Genomic DNA, 16,494 nt, shown 5'->3' with positions numbered 1-16,494 from the left:
ATTCCGAGTATCAGCGCGTGTTCCTGGGAAGGGAGCTCTAATCAGATTCCGAGCCCGTGGAGCGTCCTCCACGCGACAGTCTCCACAGTCCATAGAGAAAGTCCTCTAGGTTGGTCAGTCTTGTGTCCAGGGCAGTCAATTTCTGCTCGATCACCTCCTGTAGCCTGAATCCTTGTTGAAACATCGACTGCATGCCCGCAGTGTACTGCAGCTGAGGCGGCAGGGGTTCAAATGAAAATTACCAATCCTATCTCAATCATTGTTGCAAATTATATACATTTCTCTCCAAAATATGAATTAAACTCATGTGTACTGTCTACTACTGATACTGTATGGATAAATATCTTATAAACCGCAGACAAATGTATGATGAAACGTATTGGGCAGTCACCTGGTTTTGATTCCTCTTGATGATTCTAAGGCTGATGAAGAGGATGATCATCAAGACCACAACCAGAGCAAAGGTGACATTGGGCCACTGATGAAGTGCCCAGAACGTGGCATCAATGCAAGCGCCATGGACAGATGTGTCCCGAATGCCCACTTGAGGGAACTCCATTCCAACTTGTGACCACGAGGGGATCCCACAGAGATTCATGCACGCCATCTCTGATAGTGTCCTCTTTTTCTTCTCCGGTCAATTGACGAGGTGTATGCTCATGAGAAACCAAAGTCTGCATATGCAGACTTGAGAAGATAAAATTCCACAACTTCAACCCCTATTGTGATGTAATAGCGCTAGACAACTGTGAAATATGTAATAAAGGAGTACATGTTCAATGGAAAAAGGCACTGTTGCTTTTTGCCAAGCTAAATCATATCCCCACCTTTCACATACACCACACCAGTCTTGAAATCCCAAAGAATAACAAGTCAATTTACTTGAACAAAATGGTATATAAAAAAATACTGAACAAAAAAATAAACGCAACAATTAACGATTATACTGAGTTACAGTTCATAAGAAAATCAGTGAATTGAAATATACTGAACAAAAATAAACGCAGCATGTAAAGTGTTGGTCCCATGTTTCATGAGCTAAAATAAAAAGATCCCAGAAATGTTCCATACGCACAAAAACCTTATTTCTCTAAAATTTTGTGCACAAATGTGTTTATATCACTGTTAGTGAGCCTTTCTCCTTTGCCAAGATAATCCATCCACCCGACAGGTGTGGCAAATCAAGAATCTGATTAAATAGCATGATCATTACACAGGTACACTTTGTGCTGGGGACAAAAAATGGCCACTCTAAAATGTGCAGTTTTGTTACACAACACAATGCCACAGATGTCTCAAGTTGAGGGAGCATGCAATTGGCACACTGACTGCAGGAATGTCCACCAGAGCTGTTGCCAGATAATTAAATGTTAATTTCTCTACCATAAGCCATAAGATAAAACGTTGTTTTAGAGAATTTGGCAGTACATCCAACCGGCCTCACAACCGCAGACCACATGTAACCTCCAAATTCGGCTTCTTCACCTGCGACATCGTCCGAGACAAGCCACACGGACAGCTGATGAAACTAAGGAGTATTTGTTTGTAATAAAGGCCTTTGGATAAAAAAAAAAAAATGTTTTACTTTTACCCTTTTTTCTCCCCAATTTCAGTGATAGTCAATTGGTAGTTAAAGTCTTGTCCCATCTCTGCAACTCCCCTACTGACTCGCGAAGGTCGAGAGCCATGCGTCCTCCGAAACACGACCTTGCCAAGCGGCACTGCTTCTTGACACTGGTTGCTTAACGCGGAAGCCAGCCGCACCAATGTGTCGGAGGAAACACAGTCCAGCTGATATTGTGGTTAAACTAAAATTTACTAATTGATAAAAAAACATATATATTTTTTTATGTTTAAAAAAGGTATAATCTTCGTAAATGATATCATAGGTAGAACTTGTGGAGTTGTCGCACATGCAGCTAACAAAAACATATGGAAATGTATGCTCTACCCAAAATTGCAACCAAATAATTGCAGCATTACCGCAAAAAATGGAAGAGGGAAGGGGGAAAAAGTAAGGAACTTGTCTGTCGGCCCTGCATTAAATACCATTATTGGTTAAAGAAAATTGTGATAAATAAAAAAGTATACCAGTTTAATTTAAGGACCAAAGGATTGACAGCCGTCCCATATAGATTGCAAAATAGTTGGGAAGAGATTTTTGACGTACGGATTCCATGGCATAGTGTTTATGAAATTATACGCAAAACGAAGCCGGATTCTAAACATATAATTTTTCAATTTAAATTATTATACAAAATTCTTGCAACCAGTAGAATGTTATTTATATGAGGGATACAATCTTCCCAGCTCTGCAGATTTTGATGCGAAGAGACAGAATCATTAGATCATTTGTTTTGGTACACAGTAAATTCCATAGTGTTAAATATGCAGTGTCAAAGTACATTGACTCTTACAGAGTTATTACTACAACAGTTGGAGTAAGATACCGCCCAGTGTTGGTGTTAAAGTACGGTGTTAAAAGACGCAGTGTCAGACGTACTCTGGAAAGCTCCGCCCACCTACGACTCGTCTCAAACGGACCACACATTTTCACGGCGCCATTTTCTTCATGTGGAATGACTGCGGTAAGTTTATCCTAAGCGACTATACACACATTATTTGTCATTTTAACAGAAGCAGCATTTAAGAATTACTTTATATCGTTGCTAACAGTGCACTCTAGTTGGTTTTAGGTCTTAAAATGTCGAATTTTAAAAAGGCTAACGTTAACATGTTGTGACTGACTTCTGTCCAGTCCATGTGCCAGCAGTATTAAGCTAACGTTAATTAACATTAACTGACGAACATAACGTTCAAACTAGACAATGTCAGCCCGATTTATTGTAAGTTATGTTAATACAACGTGGAGGGGGGATTGTGTACTTCTTGTTAACGTTCAGATATTACAGGAACATAGCAAAGACTAAGGGGAGTTGGCTAAACTAGCTACAGTTAGCTACGTTAGCTTGACTGGCTAACTATGTGCGGGTGGCATGGATTTATTATGTTAACGGCGGGTAGACATTAACCTTGGACACTGCTTAAGCGGTGTGCCTTTATTTTTTTCCTGGATATTATACAAAATGACTTTCGGGTTTCAAAGCAGCAGCAGTACTGTTAAAATACTTAAGCACTATCTTAGCACACACTTATGGTGTAACGTTTAGCTAACATTATTCAATTCAATGTTATTTATATTGTCAAATCATAACAAGAGTTATCTCAAGACACTTTACAGACAGAGTAGGTCTAGACCACACTCTATAATATACCAAGACCCAACAATTGCAGTAATTGTGCGGGCAAGGCGGTAACATTAATGTTACAAGGATGAAAATCAGACGTTATCCTTTTTAATGTGTTTGACAGTAACTTCAATTTAACTGGCCATTTCTGCAAAAGTGCTGATCATTTCTCAGCACTTTGGTGGCTTGAAACAATATTTTTTCTTATATTTGAGGAAATACTGCTAAAATAAGACCATCAACTTTTTAACTGTGAGAAATTGTACTGATACTATTTGCAGGGAGCATGCTGCTTAAAGCTAAACTTGGAGATGTCCAAAAATTTGTCAGAATAACTGAGCCAAATCTGAAAGACTTTTTGATTGCAGGTAAGAATTTGACAATGTTAGTAATAACTGTCTGAATTTAGCTGTTTAAAATTGATATACTGGAATATTCCTAAAATGATGGGACATGTTAAGTTCTCAGGTTTTTGGAACTGGTCCATTTTTGTACGTCTAAATTTCTTCTGTTTTGCCCTTGGTAACTACACTTTAATTGTGGATGCATTGCTTAAGGTATAGTTATGATGCTACAAAAAAAAACATTTTAATCACTTAATAGTGTTTGTTTAAAACCTATTTTATAGGGTAAGGTAGGTGTACACAGTGAAATTATTATATAAATAATGATTTACTTTTGTTTACACAAGCTTTTATCCCTGTTTTTTCTAGCATTTGCAAAGTTTGGTGTCCCAGCTGTAACAGAAGGTGTGAAAATTGTTGACAGTTCAGGGACTGAATTGGATGATGATGTTTTTGAGGATATTATAAAGGATCCCTCAACTGGGGTGCTAACCATCAAATATGACTCAGGTTTGTTTCAGTTAATTAGACTAATTAATGAATACGTTATTTCTTTGTTTTATGAAGTTCATGGTGTCTATTAAATAAGTGTCTTAGATTATGAGGGAACTATATATAATTCTTTTTCTTCTAAAAATCATGGTTAGAATCTGTCTCCATGGTGGCCTCTTCTGAGCAATCCCAACCATCATCCCTTGATACCTTGGACTCTGAGGATACAGTCATTATTTCAGATAGCCCCTCCAGAAAACGCCAGAGGCTGGATACAGAAGCCAAGCAAGTAAGACAATTCTGACATTTTAAATTCTGTTCTTGAATCTGTTCTCAGAGAATTAAAATTACATTAATATACATTGTAAATTACATGGTTTCAAAACATTTTTGAAGTCCTGATTAGGGATGTCCCGATCAAGTTTTTTTAAGCGCCCTATCCGATTAAAAAAAGTATCTGCTGATATTGAGTCCTGATCAGATACTTTTATTTATTTATTGATAATACAGTGCACACTTCGAGTACATTCAAGTTATTGTCGCTGTCTGGAGGGAGTTTCTTACCATTATTGGCTTTTTCATTGGATTTTTGTAGCACTTGCAATCTTTGAGATTGGATCGGGACATCCTCTGACATCATATTAGTTTATTTCCAGTTTATTTGCAGTGGACATAACATGCAGAATTGTTATGCATTTTGTTTTAAGTTGGTGTAATCAGCTCTTACCAACAAAACCGGTGGGGAACGTATAATAAATGAATACAACCGAACCAAGTCCTTGACGGATGAAACAAGACGCAAAATGGTGAACATGCTGGCAGCTGACATGACAGAAAAGAATGGGTAATTTGTTAATAGTCCTTGTGTTCTCAATCTGTAAATCTAAATCTGAATCTAAGTGAATATGACTGCACAATCCTTTCTTCTTCAATTTTGCAGTACATCTCCACCCAGACAGGTGAAAGAAATGTATGCCAAAGGAATACTGACCTTATTCCCGTACCTCAGTGACCCATTCTCTAAGAATGGCTATGTGAGTTGCACACAGTAATAGTTGTAATGTTAAATGCTATTGGAAGTTTTTGAATCCTACCAGACCATGTTGTTTTCAATGAAGTATCCATTTTTGTTATCCTTTCATCCTTCAAGGAGCATTATTATGATGGCGAGAGTGGAACTGGGTACTTGGCCTGGAGGATTAAAACTATTCAGAGAGGCACCGCCAAAGACAGGCGATCATCATTCGGAGGTAATACTGGAAAATGTATGGAACAAAACAGTTGCTAGATCAATAATTGCATTTGTTGCACTATTTCTCAGACATATAGTATAATGTGTAACTACATCCTTCAATTCTGCTAGCTCCCTCCCTCTTAGCAAATTTAAAGAAAATATGCATCAGAGACCTACAAAGGACTGTGACATAAGGGGGGGTTGCCTCGACACTGACTGGTCGAGGCAACCCCTGGCAAACTGGCCTTGCAAACTTTAGGGTGATTTAAACCAGTAGATGGCATTTTCATACATTTTTCAACCCACAAACTGCAGATTTCATAAATTGTGAAGAAATAATGTCAATATTAACACCAGCATTGATGCAGGGCTCCACACTAACTTTTTGTCTTGGTTGCACTTGTGCGCCTAACTTTTTTATTTAGGTGCACCAGCACAAAATGTAGGTGCACCCAAATTTTTTCCTTGCGTCGCCATTAACGCCACAATTTCAAGGTCACCTTTTTATCACGCTCCATATACATTCATATATATCATGTAACCACCCCCCCCCTTTGCTGTCCTCTGCCCCTCAGATGGCCAACACCTGTAATTTGGCCTTCTTCCCATTTGGCCTTGGCTAAACCAGCTTGCCACACTCCCTAGCATCAAACATATCATTCATATCATTTAGTTTACAGCTCAAAAAGTATATTTTACAGTGGAGTACTTCCTTTAAAAGTTAGCCAGGCTACTAAAACTTTTGACATGATTGAAATTTTCCCGTGTTGTGTAGAATCAGCCAAAGGATCAACTGGTGAAGACATGTCTGGAGGACCGACTGTCAGACGAGAATCCCAGTTTGTTCCAGAGACTGCCCTGACTGATGATGAGTGCAACAAAGCAATCTCACTGATGAAACATTCTGCTGATGCAGACACAATCAAGAAGAAAATGGAACTGACGTTTGTGTATCGCCGCAAAATGATCCTCGACCCCCAGCAGTCAAGCAACATACTGTCTGAGTTTCCACGTTTTAAAGACGTCAAAAGCTTGGTAATTATGTTATTTTGAAAATACTATGACAAGTGAATTGTTTTGTAAGACATTGTAGTGATACTAGCTAGCTAAACTAGCACGCAATACAATTTGATTGGCTGTCAAATAACTGAAATTGTCACCAACACCACCCCACTCCAGGTTGAACAGGATTTTGTTCTAATGTTCGGAGAGGATACCTCAAGCAAGCTTCTGGAAAGGTGGCCGGTCACGTTCAAGAAAAAGATCATCAAACAATGCAGAAAGCTTCCATCCACAAGTGAGCTTGAAGAACTCTTGCTGGCAGCTGATCCTCCTGAGGATGGCACTGAATTGGATGTTGACTTTGGTAAGATGCTTGTAAGCCTACCTTTTGTGTTGTATTGCAATATCAACATTATGTGTAAACATTTAAATATCAACATAATACTAAGAAGCTGGATCTGTGAAAGATTTACGAGTACGTTCTGTAGCAGTATATTGAACAAAACTTTTGAGATTTGACTCAGCCCTGTGGATGTTTTAGTTAGAGAACTTCTTGTGATGTAGAACTGCTGTCTGTCTGGGGGGTCTTTTGTAAAGAAAACAACGTAACTGAAGTGTGTTAACATTGAACTTGTGTTGTTACAGGTTGGGACAGTGATCTGTCATCGGTTTTACTGCTTATACACCTGATTCCACCCTCCGCTCAGGGTCGGAAGAGACCAGGAAAGGTTTCCGCATCCCAAGCAGAGAAACATCTTGTGGTATTCAAGAAGGTTTGTATTTTTTCTAATTTGTGGTATGAACACCTAATATTAGGCTACAAGTATTCATTCAATATTCATATTCAATAAGAGTAGTGTATTGGCTCTTTCTGCATATTCTACAACTACTTGGCCATTAACTACAGTTTTCCCTCATTTGTCTTCGCAGACCGGAACAAACATTCAAGAGCATCTCGATGCCATCACTACTAGCGCTCAGCCCTATCTCCTAGCTGTTGGAGTTAAGAAGAATGCAATCCACCAGTTCTTCATCATTATCGACAAGAATGCCATACCTTGCAGGTCAACCTCTTCTCTTGTTGCTTTTGACGAACTATTTAAGGCACATTTTGTGTTTGGCACATCCTACAACACCATGCTCCACAACATGTACACTTTCATCCAAACTACAGTGTACAGCATCGATGCTGGCAAGGTCAAAGAGAGCCCTCGTGTTGCTGAAATCAGGGCGAGGTTACTTCATTAGTGCTTGAAGTTTCTCCTCGAACATGAAGTGTTTTGTTTGTCAGGCTGAGTTATCGAGTTCAAATATGCTTGTTAGGCATTTACGATTAGTTCACGGTTACTTGCCTGGAAAAAATCTCCGGCTTAAATGTGCTCAGACTGGATGTGGCTGTGCGTTTGGTACGTTTTCTGGTTTTAGGAAACATTTAAACACAAAACACACTGAGTATATTGACCAACAGGTTGACCCTGATGTTTATTTAAGCAGCATTGGAGAGGCAGTGACCACTAATGTAGAGGAGACAGCTACAACGTCACGGACAGTTAATGAACACGAGGTAGCCACATCTACTCTGTTGAAAAAGTCCAACAGGAGCACTCTAGATATGTGTGCCTCTGCTGTTGCACAACTAAAAGCAGCTGGATTAAGTCAATCTACTGTAAATAGTTTTGTTTCCTCCATGGAAGAAGTGTTTTTTGAGATTCAAAGTCAAGCTACAGATGCAGCTTTGCAGTGCTTATCTCCACAGGAAACTGAAAATAAGAACAGAATAGAACAATCTTTGCAAAAGTTGGAAAACCCTTTCACACCCTTAAATTCAGAAGCTAAACGAAATAAACACTTCAAAGAGAAATGGGGAATCGTAGAACCTGTTGAAAAGGTGCTTGGCACAAGATTTGACAGCAGAAGAAACAAAACAACTGGGACATACGATCAGGTCGTTGTAACTGACAAGTTTGCATATATTCCTATTTTAGAAACACTAAAGGCCATTTTTCAAAACCCAGAACTTGCAGACATGTTCAAGCCCAGGCACATGCCCAAGGAAGGTGTGTATGCAGACTTGAGAGATGCCGCCTATTTTAAAAAAAGTCCCTTATTCTCTATAGAAAAAGATGCCATACAGATCCAGCTATTTTATGACGACTTTGAAACAGCAAACCCCTTGGGGTCTAAAAAGGGTATACACAAATTAGGTGCTATATACTTTACATTAAGGAATTTTCCCCCAATCTTTAATTCATCATTGATAAATATTCATTTGGGTGCTCTTTTCCATGCGCAGGACATCAAGCGTTATGGTTTTAATTTGATACTTGAGCCACTTGTCAGTGATCTTAAAGTACTCGAGACAGAGGGACTTAAAGTTCCCAGATTGAAAGATGTGATTCACGGTACCATAGTTCAGGTCACTGGTGATAATCTTGGGTTGCATGGTTTATTTGGCTTTGTGGAGTCATTTGGGGCAAGGTATTGTTGTCGTTTCTGTCTCCTTGAGAAAGATTGTTTTCAAACTGTGTTCTGTGAAGATGATCCAAAAGTTGTACTACGAACTATCGAGATGCACAAACTGCACTGTCAAACTTTACAAACAGATCCTACACTACCTCATATCTATGGTGTCAAACGCATTTGTCTGCTGAATTCACTACAGTATTTTAATACAGCCAACAATTTTTCTGTAGATATAATGCACGATATTTTAGAAGGAGTTGCTCAGTTTGAAGTCAAACTTGTCCTGCAGTACATTAAGGAAAACTTCCTAAATGCTGAACAACTGGCTGGTAGAATACATGCTTTTGACTATGGATACAATCAGCAGCGAAACCGTCCACCTAGAGTAAAGTTGTTTGATGGAAGTAATGATTTGGGGTTGAATGCTATACAGTCTTGGTGCTTATTACGTAATATGCCTTTGCTATTTGGTGATTTAATACAGTCAGATGACCAGCACTGGCATCTTCTACTTTTGCTTCTACACATTGTTAACATTGTATTTTCCCCAGTCCTTACAGAAGGCATGACCATTTACCTCAAACATTTAATCATTGATCATCATCAGCTCTTCAAGCAGTTGTTTCCTGCAATCAATCTCTTACCAAAGCATCACTTCATGATTCATTACCCTCGTAATATAAAAAACATCGGCCCAGTTCTGCACATGTGGTGCATGCGTTATGAAGCTAAACATAATTTTTTTAAGAAGCAATTAAAAAGCTTTAAAAATGTAACAAAAACATTAGCCAAAAAGCACCAAAGTTGTATGGCAATGTATCGAGAGTCCTTTAGCAAGGAAAGATTAACTTTAGGTTCGGGGAAGATGGTAACACTTAGTGAGCTCAAAGAAGGTCCCGAGATTGCTTTAAAATTTGGGTCTGTATTGTCTACCAGTGTGTTTTCTGCCAAGTGGATCAAACATCATGGTACAGAGTACCGCCGTGACTTCATTATCTGTACTGAGGTAGCATTTGAGATGCCTGTATTTTGTAAAATCAAAATTATTGCTGTGAAAGATGACTGTGTATTGCTCTGTGGAAAACTGATGGAAACAGTGTGTTTTGATTACCATTACTATGCCTTTAAGGTCAGGATGCATCCAGACAGGGTTCAAAAGGTGATCAACATTACTGAACTGTGTTACTTTAAACCTTTTGATGTTCAAATGAAGTATGGAACGACAGATTCCTCCTTGTATGTTGTTCCCTATTGCCATTTTATGGAAACCTAAGGTCAATGTTTTAAAAAGGGATTTGTATTCTTAATATATTTTAGCCTGACATAGTTGAGCTGTTAATAAAAATTTGAAATGCATTATTTTGTGGTAAGTTGTGATTTTTACTCACTTAATGGAGTATTTGGTGTAATTTGACACTAAAAAAGTGTAAAATGAATACTGCTGAGATTTATTTCCGTGACACTATACGGTGTTAGAATTTGACTCTATTTGAGCTTGTTTTTCACTGCAAGATAGTCAATTATCAACACAATAGTGTGTAACATCAACACTTATCAGAGTTATTTTAACCTTGAGTGTCAACTCCATGCAGTGTTAAACTGGACTGGAATCAAACTCAATCAGAGTTGATTTGTTATTTTAGAAGAGTAAATGATTAACTCTTCCAAGGGTAATATTTACACTCTCCAGTGTTATTTAACCTTGAGTGTAAAATTAAAATAACACTATTCAGTGTAAGCGAGTGTTAAATTTTTACTCTATTTAGAGTTAATTTAACTCTAAAATGTTAACACTATGAAAAGAGTCAAATTAACACTATTTCAGGGTGGGACCATATACACTCAGAAATAGTGTTAAATTTAACTCTTTAAGTGTTACTTTAACACTTCAAAATTTACTGTGTACTGTCCATTTGTAGCTTGTTTTTGGTCACAGGTCCAGGAATGACTGAAGGATTGCAATATTTACCTGGAGCTAACCCTGCAGATAGCACGACTGGGTGATCTGAAAAGTAATAGTCAATCGATCAATAATCTAATAATACTTTTAGAAAAAACGTTTATTTTCAATGTACAATCTGTAGAAACAATGAGAATAGAAGGGTTCAGAACTTTTGTGAAACATCACAGTGCAGTTGAGAAATATATGTCAAGTAGAAATCCAATATGGATGGTGTTAAGCGATAGATGGGAGGGGTTGAATGGAGCTGAAGATTGGGACTAATAACAACAAAATAACAAATGTAAAACATACTGGTCCATAATAAGTACAGTGAGGGAAAAAAGTATTTGATCCCCTGCTGATTTTGTACGTTTGCCCACTGACAAAGAAATGATCAGTCTATAATTTTAATGGTAGGTTTATTTGAACAACAAAAAAATCAAGAAAAACGTATGTCAGAATGTTATAAATTGATTTGCATTTTAATGAGGGAAATAAGTATTTGACCCCCTCTCAATCAGAAAGATTTCTGGCTCCCAGGTGTCTTTTATACAGGTAACGAGCTGAGATTAGGAGCACACTCTTAAAGGGAGTGCTCCTAATCTCAGTTTGTTACCTGTTTAAAAGACACCTGTCCACAGAAGCAATCAATCAATCAGATTCCAAACTCTCCACCATGGCCAAGACCAAAGAGCTCTCCAAGGATGTCAGGGAGAAGATTGTAGACCTACACAAGGTTGGAATGGGCTACAAGACCATCGCCAAGCAGCTTGGTGAGAAGGTGACAACAGTTGGTGCGATTATTCGCAAATGGAAGAAACACAAAATAACTGTCAATCTCCCTTGGCCTGGGGCTCCATGCAAGTTCTCACCTTGTGGAGTTGCAATGATCATGAGAACGGTGAGGAATCAGCCCAGAACTACACGGGAGGATCTTGTCAATGATCTTAAGGCAGCTGGGACCATAGTCACCAAGAAAACAATTGGTAACACACTACGCCGTGAAGAACTGAAATCCTGCAGCGCCCGCAAGGTCCCCCGCTCAAGAAAGCACATATACAGGCCCATCTGAAGTTTGCCAATGAACATCTGAATGATTCAGAGGAGAACTGGGTGAAAGTGTTGTGCTCAGATGAGACCCAAATCGAGCTCTTTGGCATCAACTCAACTCGCCGTGTTTGGAGGAGGAAGAATGCTGCCTATGACCCCAAGAACACCATCCCCACCGTCAAACATGGAGGTGGAAACATTATGCTTGGGGGGTGTTTTTCTGCTAAGGGGACAAGACAACTTCACTGCATCAAAGGGACGATGGACGGGCCATGTACTGTCAAATCTTGGGTGAGAACCTCCTTCCCTCAGCCAGGGCATTGAAAATGGGTCGTGGATGGGTATTCCAGCATGACAATGACCCAAAACACACAGCCAAGGCAACAAAGGAGTGGCTCAAGAAGAAGCACATTAAGGTCCTGGAGTGGCCTAGCCAGTCTCCAGACCTTAATCTCATAGAAAATCTGTGGAGGGAGCTGAAGGTTCGAGTTGCCAAACATCAGCCTTCAAACCTTAATGACTTGGAGAAGATCTGCAAAGAGGAGTGGAACAAAATCCCTCCTGAGATGTGTGCAAACCTGGTGGCCAACTACAAGAAACATCTGACCTCTGTGATTGCCAACAAGGGTTTTGCCACCAAGTACTAAGTCATGTTTTGCAGAGGGGTCAAATACTTATTTCCCTCATTAAAATGCAAATCAATTTATAACATTTTTGACATGTGTTTTTCTGGATTTTGTTGTTGTTATTCTGTCTCTCACTGTTCAAATAAACCTACCATTAAAATTATAGACTGATCATGTCTTTGTCAGTGGGCAAACGTACAAAATCAGCAGGGGATCAAATACTTTTTTCCCTTGAGAACTTTTGTGAAAGAGCACAGTTTGGGGGATATGGCATGTAGAGGCAAAACCCGGATGGACATCATGAAAATTATCGGAGAGGTTGAGGGTAGAGGTAGTTCAGGAGTAAAAACAAACAAAATATAATTATTGTCAAATTGACTTTGTCCATAAAATGTATATAGTATGTATAAGCTGGAAGTAGAGGCCTAAGCGTTGTTGTTCACTAGTTCACTCCAATTAGGGGAGGGGTGGTGGGGTTGGAAAGTAATAAAGGAAAATAAATTTTAAAAAAGGATATGTGTATATATATGTATTTATATGTATATATGTATGTATATATATATTTGCGAGGAAAAAAAAACATGGTGGACTGGAAGTGATGCAGACAATTAAATTGATGGAAGTTACAATCTATCTGCAATATTAAAGCTGATATACCCCCTAAAAAAAAAGAAAAACACCATCCAGCTGGCGACCGAAGTTAGCTTGCAGGCGCCCAGCCCGCCCCAAGGAATCAATAGATGATGATGGGCTCCCCTTGCCTCATCATGGGTCTCCCAGTCACGGCCGGCCGTGACACAGCCTGGGATCGAACCAGGGTCTGTAGTGACCGCTGCGCCACTCGGGAGGCCCTGTAATAAAGCCATTTTGTGGGGAATAACTCATTCTGATTGGCTGGGCCTGGCTCCCAAGTGGGTGGGCATACACCCATGGCTGCGCCCCTGCCCAGTCATGTGAAATCCATAGATTAGGGCCTAATTTATTTATTTCAATTGACCAATTTCCTAAATGAACTAACTCAGTAAAACTGTTGAAATTGTTGCATTTTGTGTTTATATTTTTGTTCAATATAAATTAATTAGGCCCTAATGTATGGATTTCACATGACTGGGCAGGGGCGCAGCCATGGGTGGGCCTGACTTGGGAGCCAGGCCGAGCCAATCAGAATATGTTTTTCCCCACAAAAGGGCTTTATTACAGACAGAAATACTCTGTTTCATCAGTTGTCCGGGTGGCTGGTTTCGGACAATCCTGCAGGTAAAGCAGGATGTGGAGGTGGCTTATGGTAGAGAAATGAACATTACATTCTCTGGCAACAGCTCTGGTAGACATTCCTGCAGTCAGCATGCCAATTACACGCCCCAGCACAAGGTGCACCTGTGTAATGATCATGCCGTTTAACCAGCTTCTTAATATGCCACACCTGTCAGGTGGATGGATTATCTTGGCAAAGGAAAAATGCTCACTAACATGGATCGAAACAAATGTGTGCACAACATTTGAAAGAAATAAGCTTTTTGTGCGTATGGAAAATGTATGGGATATTTTATTTCAGCTCATGAAACATGGGACCAACACTTTACATGTTGAGTTTATATTTTTGTTCAGTATGTGTATATAAAGCAAAACATGGCCCAACTTTCCCCTCATATTTCATCGTCTCTGGCTGGTGTCCAGCTGGCTGTCTTCATGGTATCTGGTGGAGGAGCCACAGCCACAGTGGTGATGGTGCCTGCCCCTTCTGCCCCAGGCCCGGACGGCTCGCTTGGCCTCCTCCAGGGCCTCCAGGCGCTGGATGGCCTCTCTCACCCGTGCTGCCAGGCTCTCCTTAAGTTCCAGGCCTTGATGTAGCTGCTTAGACAGGGAGTCTGCCTCCGACCACTTCTGCATAGGGATGTGGAAACATAAACATATTAATCACTAGAACAAATCCACAGATTAAACAGTGTCAATACAAATAAATATTTTTGAAGAAAATAAATATAATTTTTTACCTTCCATTTCTGTACTTTTCTGTAAGCATGGTAGCCAGCAGCAGCTATGACAAAGATCAGCAGCAGAGGTGAGAGGTATGGGGACAGGAGATCAATGTAGTAGAGTAGCCCTGGAGTCTTTTCATCAGCCTGGGCTCGGAAATATTCCAGGAGTTCGTCAGGGGAGATGTCGATGCCCACTGTGGCCCAGGCTGGGAGTTTGGAGAAAATAACAGAGGTCTCCTTAGGAGGAGGGCTGGAAAAGGGCCACATAGAGAAAGCCATATCAACCAATATCAGACATTCCTGTGAAACATAGCATAGGTTTGGCAACACCTCAATGGAGTCTTGAAAACAAATTGGAATCCTATTGGAATATTCTATGCAAATGTCAGTGAATAACAATTATGACATCACATCTCCCAGCACCTTCAATGGATTTACCTCATACTGTAATATAAATTAAGGTCTCCAATTTCAAATGTTATAGATTAATAATACAGAACAAAATAGAAAAGGAACAAATATAAGACCTTACCCATTAGTCCACTCCATCTCGTATGAGCCCAACCTAACTGGTCCACAGGAAGGGCACGGTGAGGGCTAGCTTGAGGGAAGCTCCCCTACAGTCTGGTGACAGAGGCAACATATAAAAACAACTACTCTTATTAAATAGCATCCTTTAATTAGACATTAATACAAAGCTAAATTATGGGCAACATGAATAACATTTGCTGGTGCAATATAAGGCACATCTGTGAAACAAATACAGACACTGCCCTCTTGTGGAATTAAAATGTAAAGACCAATTTACAGCCACTGTCTTTTGTTCTATCGCTTCGACTAAATTGTAATCTTCAAAGGCATTGGGATCAGTGTAGTTATTACCACAGTAGTAACAGGTATCTATCATACAGAAATTCAATGTCAGAGTTTATAATTGCCCAATAAAACAAATATGATTTCTTAGAGAAAAAATGAATTATTTCCTTGAGAAAGCTGCCTCTATAGGTTAAGATGGGAAATCCTTTTTCAACAGAATGTGACATTGTGACAGCTGAAGCAATTATCACAACAGGGTGTAGATAAGTCTGTGTCCCAAATGGCACCCTATTCCCCATGTAGTGCACTACATATAGGCTCTGTTTAAAAGTAGTGCACCATATATAGGGAATTGCCTAAGTGACAGGTGTTGGGGGTTTAGGCCTATCTCCTCTATAAAAGCCTCGAGTTGGACTGTCTGTTTTTGTCCATTTCATTCCGTAAAAATCAAATCTCTTCTGAGTAAATGTGGCTAACTGGCTTTAATACTACTGTGACCTACCACTTCTTGGTCAATCAGGATGACTAGGCTACATCCCAAGTAAGGGGTATGATAACTTCAAATCTGGAGAAAGTCATTTGTCTTCTGTCTAGATTTACAATAACAATGCAATTATTTAGAAGCTTCATTACCCTAGTTTGAGGATGCAAGGGTTGATGTAGTTGACACCCACAAAAATAATCAATTGAAATGTAGGCCTACATCATTCACAGTGGTATATTAGTAACAACAATAACAACAAGCATGACATGACTGTGGCTGGAAATCCCCCCCTTGGATTTTAGCAGCAGTTGTAGGTGAGGAGACAGTACTCTAAACTAGCTCACCCGGGCCTTTTGTAAGGAACACCGTTCAGGGTGAGTTCGTTCCTCACTCAAGCGAAGCCACTCTCGCTTCACCACCTGGGTAAGTTGGAATAAAAGGACAAAACATAAAGACAAATAATAATATAAATGGGATCAAAAGCATTTGCTCTTAGCATTTCTATATGGAAAGACAGCAGGGCTTGAAGGGTCATTGCTACAGCAGCAAAATACAAAAACGTACAGCAGCAGCACAGACATTACTTTGATAATTAGCAAAAATAAATTATATATTTTGGAGGTTCTCGGTCTGTAATAACAAATTACTGTGTAATTGGGCCTCATGGTGTTTGAGTGGAGGTGAGTTGCAACTGATCCAGTGCCTTCAGGGAAGGGGAATGTATTAGAATTCTCAGTTGTTCTGGTCTTCCTGTTGAGTCCAATGTAATGATTGTGAGGTAGAAAAATCTGCATCGTTGTACAAATGTACAACT

The 16,494-nt window shown here is 39.5% G+C and overlaps 1 protein-coding gene across 3 annotated transcripts; it reads right to left on the bottom strand.

Moving 5' to 3' along the window:
• Positions 1 to 13,929: 13,929 nt before the first annotated feature.
• LOC311132890 (uncharacterized protein) lies at positions 13,930 to 15,976 on the bottom strand. 3 transcript variants are annotated; one of them, XM_084166256.1, is made up of 3 exons: positions 14,913 to 15,976; positions 14,396 to 14,630; positions 13,930 to 14,285 (listed from the first exon to the last, which is right to left on the bottom strand). In XM_084166256.1, exons 1-3 carry the CDS (start codon positions 14,927 to 14,929, stop codon positions 14,055 to 14,057), a joined length of 483 nt encoding a protein of 160 aa, XP_084022382.1. In that variant the 5' UTR covers positions 14,930 to 15,976; the 3' UTR covers positions 13,930 to 14,054. The 3 variants fall into 3 exon arrangements, with proteins under 3 accessions (XP_084022382.1, XP_084022383.1, XP_084022381.1); XM_084166257.1 differs by having other exon boundaries at positions 14,396 to 14,586; XM_084166255.1 differs by lacking the exon at positions 14,913 to 15,976 and having other exon boundaries at positions 14,396 to 14,738.
• Positions 15,977 to 16,494: the final 518 nt, after the last annotated feature.

The sequence above is a fragment of the Coregonus lavaretus genome, assembly GCF_964263955.1.
Source record: "Coregonus lavaretus genome assembly, chromosome: 7".
NCBI classification, from domain to species: Eukaryota; Metazoa; Chordata; class Actinopteri; order Salmoniformes; family Salmonidae; genus Coregonus; species Coregonus lavaretus.
The sequence above is the reverse complement of the archived record's forward strand: the minus strand, read 5'-3'. Positions and strand labels throughout refer to the sequence as shown.

Coding starts and splice junctions, on each gene's coding strand:
- LOC311132890 (XM_084166255.1), bottom strand. CDS start 14,659: ATGGCTTTCTCTATGTGGCCCTTTTCCAGCCCTCCTCCTAAGGAGACC. Junction 14,286..14,395: donor GAAAAGTACAGAAATGGAAG/GTAAAAAATTAT, acceptor ATCCCTATGCAG/AAGTGGTCGGAGGCAGACTC.